This window comes from Rhinoraja longicauda, chromosome 4 (genome assembly GCF_053455715.1).
Source record: "Rhinoraja longicauda isolate Sanriku21f chromosome 4, sRhiLon1.1, whole genome shotgun sequence".
NCBI lineage: Eukaryota > Metazoa > Chordata > Chondrichthyes > Rajiformes > Arhynchobatidae > Rhinoraja > Rhinoraja longicauda.
In genome coordinates, this window is record NC_135956.1 from 9992856 (window position 1) to 10003426 (window position 10571).

Below are 10571 nucleotides of genomic sequence, written 5' to 3' on the forward strand. Positions count from 1 at the left end.
AATATATATTTATATATGTGTATATATATATATCGGATATATATATTAATCGGATTATATATATATTCTCCTTCTCCCTTCTCCCCCATCTCCTCAACCACCACCTCTCCCTCCACCATCTCCCCCATCTCCCCATCCACCTTATAAATATATATATATATATATATATATATATATATATATATATATATATATATATATATATAAATCGGCCTTTTTTTGTTGATCATGGTTTTTACAGAGTACTATGTTTACATATTTGCAATGCTGCTGCAAATAAGAATAGCATTGTTTCGTTTCAGTACATGACAAAACAAGACTCTCTTGACTGGACCCTCCAGTGCTCTCCCTCGCTGCGCCACCCCTCCCTCGCCGCCGGGGGGCGCTCGGGGTGCAGGGCGCTCGGCCAATGGTCAGGCGCGTTGACGTGAGCCGAGGGGTGGGTGACGTCAGACGCCGGGCGGAGGGAGGACGGAGGGAGGGCGGAGCGCTGCCTAAGCGGGACGCACCCCTTGCACAGAGGCGCATTCGGGATGGGTCCGCTCCGAGCCGCTGCCCTTCTCCTCTGCTCGGTCAACTGCTGGTGGGATTTACAGTGCGTGGAGCCCGCTGCCTTGTCCCTGTCCCCGGCTCCTTCTTCTCCTCCCTCCACCTTCTCCCCCATCTCCTCAACCACCACCTCTCCCTCCACCATCTCCCCCATCTCCCCATCCACCTTCTCCACCTCCCCCTCAACCTCATCTCCCATCTTCTCAACCACCTTCTCCACCTCTTCCTCCACCTCCTCTCCCATCTTCTCAACCACCTTCTCCACCACCTCTCCCTCCACCTCCTCTCCCATCTTCTCAACCACCTTCTCCACCACCTCTCCCTCCACCTCTCCCTCCACCTTCTCCCACGTCTCTTCCACCTCCACCCTCTCCACCATCTCCCCCTCCTCTCCCTCCACCTCGCTCCGGCAACTGCTGACTCCAGAGGCGGCTCAGCGAGCCAGACGGGGCCGGCGGGCCCACGCCGCGGTCCCTCACCACTTCATGATGTCAATGTACAGGACTTACTCAGCAGCCGGCAAACTGGGATTAAACGCCAGCGTCTTCCGAGCCACCAAGTCTGCCAACACGATCACAAGTTTCGTGGACGGTGCAGAAGGTTGGTCCTGACCACAAATCCGTTTCCTTATATTAAAAAAAAATGCTAAGATTAAGATCCGATAAAAAAAATGCTGTAAAGAAGGCGGGAAGATGAATTTCGCCTCCGCAGATGCTGCCTGACTCGCCGAGTTCCTCCAGTACTTGGTAATTTTGCTCAACATTCCAGCAATTGTGTCTCAATGTCTTTTATCCCTCTCCGACTGTCTATATTTCCTGCGGCACTTGGTATTTTATTTTGCTCAAGATTGCAACGATTGCGTATCCATGTCTTTTAAATCTTTCTTTTAGATTGCGTCTCCATGTCTTTCAGATCGTTCCAATTGCCCATATAGTTCCTCCAGCACTTGGTATTGTTTTGCTCCAGATTCCAAGATTTCTTTGTCAAGCATCTATCTCCAACTTTCCACAGTTCCTCCTGCACTTTGCGCGTGTGTTTTTTTTCCTCAAGCAACTATCTCTCCAACTTTCTATAGTTTCTCCAGTTTGGAGTGTAGTTTTGCTCAAGATTCGAGGATCCGTGTATCCGTGTCCCCTTTAACTCCCCATTAACTTAAAGTCCCTCTGCAACTTTCTACAGTTCCTCCAGCGCTTTGTGTTTCCTGCTTAAGATTCCAGCATCCGCATCGTCCCCGTATCTCCTTGTAAAATGTTAACACTTTCTGCCGAGTCCCCTCTTCATTTCTTTCCCACTCCAGATGCCCAAGTTCTGTCTAGATGGAATCATTATTCATTATTTTTACCGGTAGCAATCGGTGTCACCTTGTTGAGACGGGTGCTCAAATATAGCTATTCTCGTGAAAGAAGGATTCACTGACGTTTTTTTTTGTTGGGGGGCGGGGGTATTTTTGCAAAGTTTAATAAGAATAATATGAAGTCGTCGGGCGGTTGCTTCTGAAACGATGGGGGCACGTTGCAAAATTTAAAGTAGCAGTTTTCCAAAATAACAATCCACAAAAAGCCCATGAAACGTTTGATTTAGTATCGCATAACATGTGTCAAATGTATTGGGGAGATATATTTGAGCCTTTAAACAAGCGGAGTTCGACGCAACTCTTGTTGGACCCAGGACTATCAGTGAAGTTACGTTATCAGTGTTACCTGTTACACCATGTCTGGAAGTAGGTGTACTTTTTCTGAAAGGTTCCCTCCTGCATTCTGCGAATGCCTGGCAAAACATAAGATTCCGGGTCGGGCGGTCGGCCACATTATGTACTTCCATTATGGTGACCCCCGAAAGATCGCTTTGATCTCTGCTTTCGTTAAAATGGCATTCATTCTCCACTTCAATCTGAAAACTGCACATTGATCGTTTCACAAGGAAGTCCAAGAGAACAGCTACTTGCATCAACAGAATCAAAATCAACAGGTACGAGCTCTAGGTGTGTAAACGCGCCCGTTTCAAAGCTGATTACTGGATAGAACTATTGGAAGGTGTCATTCCGAGCTGGCTTGTTTTAACCGGGTTACAGTTATCGGCGTATTTCTTATTTTGCCATAAGCCACACTTCTTGTGCAGTGTATATGTATTCCCAACTAGTTTCATCAAACAGAATCTCAGAGACATTAATTTGGGACTGAAGACATGATATTGATATTCAGCCCTAATGACGGTTGCAAATTCAGTCTCGCTGTGTGTAGTGTAGTTTCCTTTAGTTTATGTAAGAAAAGAACTGCAGATGCTGGTACAAATTGAAGGTATTTATTCACAAAATGCTGGAGTAACTCAGCAGGCCAGGCAGCATTTCAGGAGAGAAGGAATGTGCGACGTTTCGGGTCTCGACCCTTGTCAGTCTGAAGAAGGGTCTCAACCCGAAACGTCGCCCATTCCTTCTCTCCTGAGATGCTGCCTGACCTGCTGAGTTACTCCAGCATTTTGTGAATAAATTCCTTTAGTTTATTGTCACGTGTGCCGAGGTACAGTGAAAAGCCTTTTTTTTGTTGCGCGCTGTCCGGTCAGCCTGAAGACTATTCGTGATTACAACCGAGCTGCCACAGTGTACAGATGCAGGATAAAGGATATAATGTAGGGAGGAACTGCAAATGGTGGTTTACGCCGAAGATAGAGACAAAATGCTGGAGTAACTCAGCGGGACAGGCAGCATCTCTGGAGAGAAGGAGTGGGTGACTTTTAGGGTCGAGACCCTTCCTCAGAGATCTATCTCTGTATCTATCTTTGAGGATAAAGTGAATAACGTTTAGTGCACGGTAAAGTCCGATTAAAGATAGCCAGAGCCCGTTGGTGAAGAAAGACTGATTTAATAATAAACCTAAATTCTAGCAAGCACACAGGTAACTTCCCAACTGTAATTAAAAAACAGTAAGAACTGATAGGTCGCTGAAGAGGATGATAAAAATGGCCTTAATACATTTCAAATTGATGGTCTGAAGAAGGGTCTCGACCCGAAACGTCACCCATTCCTTCTCTCCTGAGATGCTGCCTGACCTGCTGAGTTACTCCAGCATTTTGTGAATAAATACCTTCGATTTGTACCAGCATCTGCAGTTATTTTCTTATTCAAATTGATGGTGGTTGTTTCTCTGTTTTGAGGGAAATAAACACACGGCCCTTCGGGTTATTTGTCCTGGGTTTTACCTGCAACTTAATTTCTGTTGTTCACCGATTAGAGTCATGGAGTGATGCAGCGTGGAAACGGGAGTCAGGGGTTATGGGGAGAAGGCAGGAGAATGGGGTTGAGAGGGAGAGACAGATCAGCCACGATTGAATGGTGGAGTAGACTTGATGGGCCGAACGGGCCAATTCTGCTCCTAGAACTTGTCAACTTGTGAACTTGGGAACACCGGCGTGTGTATCTGCGTGGGTTTGCTGTACGAAGCATTTCGCAATCAGACAAACCCAAACCAGGGAGTAACGGTAATCAATTCGAGACAACAGGCTCTTCGAAATGAAATGCTTGTTGATCACTAGGAGCACCTAGCGGAAGTTTCAATCCCCCGTTCATAAATCACAACGTAGTTTTATTAAGATTTACGAAGACACATTTCATTAATGCCATAGATTTAATTTCAAACGTCCTTGATCAAATCAAGCCGAGAGGGGTTTAAAACAATAATTAAAATGAGCGATTAACAGAAGTGATGAAAAGCGGCAGGGGAAAAGAAAAAAACCCAGTTTGGTTAACAAACCCTCCCGAAGAACCGAAAACGACGTTGATCAGTGCATTAAACTGCTGACTAATCAAAACCAGAAACTGCGCAGAGGTCGAACGGCATCCGAATATATAGCCATAAATGAATCAAAACAGATGCATGATCGCGATTTGAAAACTAGAAGGCAAACCTGTGTTACTTTAAAATTCTTTAAAATGACGGAAGAGCGGTCTCGACCCGAAACGTCGCCTGTCCCAGTTCTCCAGAGATGCTGCCTGGCCCGTTCAGCCACTCTGTGTCTTGTATTATTTAAAAGACACCAGTTGAATCGAACTTTGCTCTATCTCATCTGAGTTGCTTATATATATATATTTTTTTTTTTATTTCTTTAAATACATTGCTGAAAGATTAAGGTCAAGTAAACCTCGATTAACTTGATCGGAATGGAGATAGACTAGCAGGGGGGAAAAGTTTTGACAATATTGAGAAATGCGCCGCGAACTGCAAACCACGATTCGCGCAACGCTCGGAGCTGGGCAGCTTGTTAATAATTATATTTAGTAATCAGCTTTAAAAATATCAGGTTTATTTTGCAGTACGTTCCCCGCGTCGGCGTGTCAAGGGGAGAGAGTAGCAGCCTTGTTTTAATGCAGAAGGGGGGGTGTTCATGATGATAATAAGTTTTCGGTTCAGCCCTGTGGTTGCACACACACAGGGCTCAGTCTACTCGCTGATGTGATTTAATGTGTCACCGCTCTGACCCGGGTAGGACCTTCTGAGGGGTTGTTTAGCAGAGAGACAGTGATTTGAGTATTTGAACTCAATGATCTCATTGAGTGTGCATGTCACAATATATCAAAAATTCTCCCGTAATGAATTGGTTCAAAACCAATGGCACACCACGACAAAATAACTCAACAGCACTTCCGTTCTTCTGAAATGCTTGTTTCTTTTAGTACTTACCACCCTCCGCGATCGCTACTTTGCAAGGCATTAATTGCTCGATACGGCTGCCTCAGAACTTAGCAGACTTTGAGCAAAGGGCCCGTTTTTACTTTAAAAACCCCCCAACAAAAGATGGAATTCCTGTCCAATATCCAATCGACCGTTTGCTCGTCTTTCTTAAACAACATCAATTGATAGATTGATAGAGGGATTTATATATTTCAACCCCCACCCCCCCAAAAAAAAACCTCCCCAAAAAAACCACCCGCAGCAAAGCGAGAGAGAGTTTGCGAAAAGTATGTGCGTTTCGCCGTTCCTTGCGGTCGCAAGATCAGACAAGAACGAGCCGAATGTAGCAAAATTACTTTTGGCACATGAAGTAACTCATTAAAACGCAGATGGCGCACATTGGCTGCGGAACCCCGAACATTAGAGGATTTTTGCAGAGGGAAACATAACAATTAGGGGGAGGATTTAAAGAAAAGGCGACGGCTTTACTGGCACCGTTTAAAAGCTGCAAAGGGGAGAGGAGTAGGGGGTGGGGGGAGAGAGAGAGAGAGAGAAAAAAACAGTTAAAAATAAATGGATGATTTACTTAGTCTCATTACAAGTACGCGTGGTAACCTCGTGACAACTACATCGGATACCTCCGTGTTGTATATATGTGCACCATTAACGACTACAATCTTCCGTTGGGGTTTCGGAACCAAAAGCAATAACTTTGTTTCAAGAACCCTGCCCGCCTGACCCAAAAAAGAAAGGAATTATTAGTGCAATTTAAACCATGTTTTGTCCGCGCCAGCAATTCCATTCCGGTGCGACTTAGCGATGCCAATTTAAATGCAACGTTGCGAAGGGTTAGAAGGTTGAAAATAGGATACATTTTAATAACTTCTGATCTTTCTTTTAACCATAAGAGCGAATCTCTTTCTCTGTCGGACTCTCGTTGGGCTCCTTATAACTGCACGCGGAAAAAAACATGAAACTGATGTCTTTAAGCACTCTAAGACGTAAGGGAAATGAAATATAAGCAGGGAAGTATTTTAATGGATGAAGAGAGAATTGGAAACTGTTAATTATTTGGTGAACTTGTATTCGATTTGTTTGAGACCCATATAAAAACACTAATGGGGAACAGACGCTGGAGGTAACTGCCCTAAAACAGAAGGTTCCAATCTAACTTTAATATTACACTCTGTCGAGGGGAGAGCGAAAGGAGAGGGATATCAAAACGATTAGTGGGATACGCTGAAGGACACGTTCCCTGACCAAGTCCAAACTTGAACTTTAGGTAAGAAAGGTTGTAAACGTACAGCAGGTATTTTACACGTTATGCTTATTGAGCGGAAATGCGGCCGGATTTGCTTTGGTTGCATCTAATTCTCGGCGAAAGATTGATACTTTTGAATTTCTTTCAAACTTGCACGCACTGTTTGCAATTCAATATCATGTGTGTTTCTCTTGTCTCTGACTGCTCTGAGAACATGGTTTTTGTTGTTGTGCGTGCACTGGACTAGTATTGGCGTTAGAGTGTTCAGGTATTGGTCTGTGCTGACTGTCACATGTTGCATGTAGGATAGTTGTGTTTCCAGGCCTGTTGTGCTGCTGCAAACAAGAATTTTCATTGTTCCGTTGTCGTTGCACATGACAACTAAACACTTTCGACTCAATTGTAAAAGCTGAGTTTATGGGAAATAACTCAGTGTTTTTTTCTATATCTGTTTAAACCTCGCGTTGTCCCAAGTGAAACGCCACCATCATATGTTATACTCATAACCATTAGAAACAGATATTCCTGTTCTGTTCATCCCACGCCATCATTTTACCATTTGTCGTTGCTTTAGCTACAGGGAAAAGCAGCGGGTTTTCAAGAGAATTGAATGCCCCATAATGTGAGAGTCGACGCCGTCCTTCAGTTCAGCAGGACGGTAGCAAATCAACTCAATAAAGACATGTACCGCGCTTGTGGCGAAGAACGTTTGTATCACTGTGATTTATAATTCGGTGCTTTCATTCTTCCAAAACAAGACGCCGGCTGGCCGGATAAAATATCCAGGGACAGCGATTTGTCATCTGGGTAGAAATTTATGATCGGAATTACAGGCGCGCTCGGCGAGAGAGTGCTATCGAGCGGCACTGCAATAGAATGACCACACTCACCCAGACCATGCGACAAAGGGGCAAGAACAGGCCACTCGGCCCCTCGAACCTGTTCCTCTGTTCAATGGTCAAGAGAGGACAGAGAGTCACGAGCGTTTCATTGTCATACGCCCCAGATAGGCCATCGAAATTCTCACTTGCAGCAACACAACAGAATATGGAAACATAGTACACTGTAAGCAATATAATAATCGAGAAAAATAGTTCAATGTGTGTATGTGTATAAACATATTCTCTCTCTCTCTCTCTCTCTCTCTCTCTCTCTCTCTCTCTCTCTCTCTCTCTCTCTCTCTCTCTCTCTCTCTCACACACACATACACACACATACACACATACACACACACATACACACATACACACATACATACACACACACATACACACATACACGCATACACACACACACATACACACATACACACATATATAATAAACACTTAACCCAGCATCTGCATTTCCTTCCTATATATTATCTGCCCCTGGATAATATATACATATTTATATTTATACTGCAGATGCTGGTTTAAAACGAATCCCACAGGTTCATACAAAAACATACAAACAATAATAGTCAATATGAACAATAACATTCCATGTGCTTCAGAGCTTATTTGGAGCTTGTGGTGTTTAATAGCCTGGTGGCTGTAGGGAAGAAGCTGTTCCTGAACCCAGACGCTGCAGTACCTTCTTCCCGATGGCGAGTCTGATGGTGACCTCGCCCCGGGGTTGCCGCCCGGCCGCAGTAATGGCCACCTCTACATCAATAACCTCACCAACCCTGCTTTACAAATGTTATATTTTTAAACTGCTTCCACCGCCCATTGAGGAACACAGCTCAAAAGAATCATTATTAGAGAAAAAATCTCAACTGTTTTAAACGTGGTACTCTTTATTTTTATCCAGTGACCCTAATTCTAGATTCTCCTGCCAGAGGAAACTTCCTCTCGACGACCTCTGGGCCAGGAACTTTAAGGATCTAATAGGCTTGCGTCAAGTTAGCTCCCCACAGTCTAAACTCGAGCTGATACAAGCCCATAAAACTGAGCTTGTAAGACTTTGCCACCCTTTCTTATTACGAGACGATATTCTGTCATTTTCCACAATTGTTTTCTGATCTGCACGCTGTCTTTTAGCGAATCTTGCAGCAGGACACTCGAATACCCTCGACGTAACGCTTTGTATGCGGCGTAGCGGTGGAGTTGCTGCCTTACAGCGCCAGAGAGCCGGATTCTACGGGCGCTGTCTGTACGGAGTTTGTACGTTCTCTCCGTGACCCGCGCGGGTTTTCTCCGAGATCTCCGGTCTCCTCCCACACCCCAAAGGTTAATTGGCTTGGGTTTGTACGCTTGGATAATTGTAAATTGTCCCTGGTGAGTGCAGGACAGTGTAAGTGTGCGGGGGTCGCTGGTTGGTGCGGACTCGGTGGGCCGAAAGGTTTGTTTCCGTGCTAAATAAACTAAACTACCCCGTAAATTTGACATAACGCTGGAATGAGCATTAAAAAAAAGCGAGGAACACAACAAGCAGCAAACCGAATCAAATCAAATCGGTAATCAGGGTATGTGTAGGAAGGAACTGCAGATGCTGGTTTAGATACAAAATGCTGGAGTAACTCAGCGGGACAGGCAGCATCTCTGGAGAGGAGGAATGGGTGACGTTTCGGGTCGAGACACTTGTCTGAGTCTGCATTAAATTGTGGTCGACACATCACAAACGCCGTGGATCTTGCTATTGAGGGCGTGCAGCGTGGGTTTACTAGGTTAATTCCCGGAATGGCGGGACTGTCATATGTTGAAAGACTGGAGCGACTAGGCTTGTATACACTGGAATTTAGAAGGATGAGAGGGGATCTTATCGAAACGTATAAGATTATTAAGGGGTTGGACATGTTAGAGGCAGGAAACATGTTCCCAATGTTGGGGGAGTCTAGAACCAGGGGCCACAGTTTAAGAATAAGGGGTAGGCCATTTAGAACAGAGATGAGGAAAAAGTTTTTTAGTCAGAGAGTTGTGAATCTGTGGAATTCTCTGCCTCAGAGGGCAGTGGAGGCCAATTCTCTGAATACATTCAAGAGAGAGCTAGATAGAGCTCTTAATGATAGCGGAGTCAGGGGGTATGGGGAGAAAGCAGGAACGGGGTACTGATTGAGAATGATCAGCCATGATCACATTGAATGGCGGTGCTGGCTCGAAGGGCCGAATGGCCTACTCCTGCACCTATTGTCTATTGTCTTCTTCAAACTTCTACAAGATCTTATGAGTCTTTTTTAGACTCTTATAGAAACTTACAAAATTCTTAAGGGGTTGGACAGGCTAGATGCAGGAAGATTGTTCCCGATGTTGGGGAAGTCCAGAACAAGGGGTCACAGTTTAAGGATAAGGGGGAAGTCTTTTAGGACCGAGATGAGAAAGGTTTTTTTCACACAGAGAGTGGTGAATCTGTGGAATTCTCTGCCACAGAAGGTAGTTGAGGCCAGTTCATAGGCTATATTTAAGAGGGAGTTGGATGTGGCCCTTGTGGCTAAAGGGATCAGGGGGTATGGAGAGAAGGCAGGTACGGGATACTGAGCTGGATGATCAGCCATGATCATATTGAATGGCGGTGCAGGCTCGAAGGGCCGAATGGCCTACTCCTGCACCTATTTTCTATGTTACTATGTTTCTATGAGTCGAAGGAATATTCGCCAGCAAATAGTACCTGAAAATCCAGGAATTTAAAATAAAAAACAACTTCAAAACAACGAGGAAAGCACAAAGTGCCGGAGGAACTCAGCGGGGCAGGCAGCATCTGTGGAGGGAAATAGACAGAGGCGATGTTTCAGGTCGGGACCTTTCTTCGGACTTTGAAAACAATATCTTACTGGAATGGAGTAAAGAAACGCTTTAGTATTAATTATTTTTTGCAAAATAAAACACAAATGTTTGATCTTGTTCAATAACCCGGCGACTTGTTTCATTCTGTGGAATTGTGTGACATCTTTTTGTTCCAAATCTTCTGCCAATGAACACGTTTTCACCATTCCGACGCCGTGTTTTACTTGGTCCAAAGAAGAGTCTCGTCCCGAAACGTCGCCCATTCCTTCTCTCCAGAGATGCTGCCTGTCCCGCTGAGTTTCTCCAGCTTTTCGTGTCTATCTTCGGTTTAAACCAGCATCTGCAGTTCCTTCCCACACATTTGGTCCAAGTTGGTATGCGAGTAAACCGCATT

The 10571-nt window shown here is 44.7% G+C and overlaps 1 protein-coding gene across 1 annotated transcript in view; it reads left to right on the forward strand.

Moving 5' to 3' along the window:
- Positions 1-905: 905 nt before the first annotated feature.
- Positions 906-10571, forward strand: part of gdf6a (growth differentiation factor 6a) — a 22654-nt gene continuing 12988 nt past the window's right edge. Inside the window, exon 1 of the mRNA XM_078398486.1 lies at positions 906-1149. Coding sequence (XP_078254612.1) covers positions 1035-1149 — 115 coding nt within the window. The 5' untranslated portion in view covers positions 906-1034. The remainder of the gene's footprint in view (positions 1150-10571) is intronic.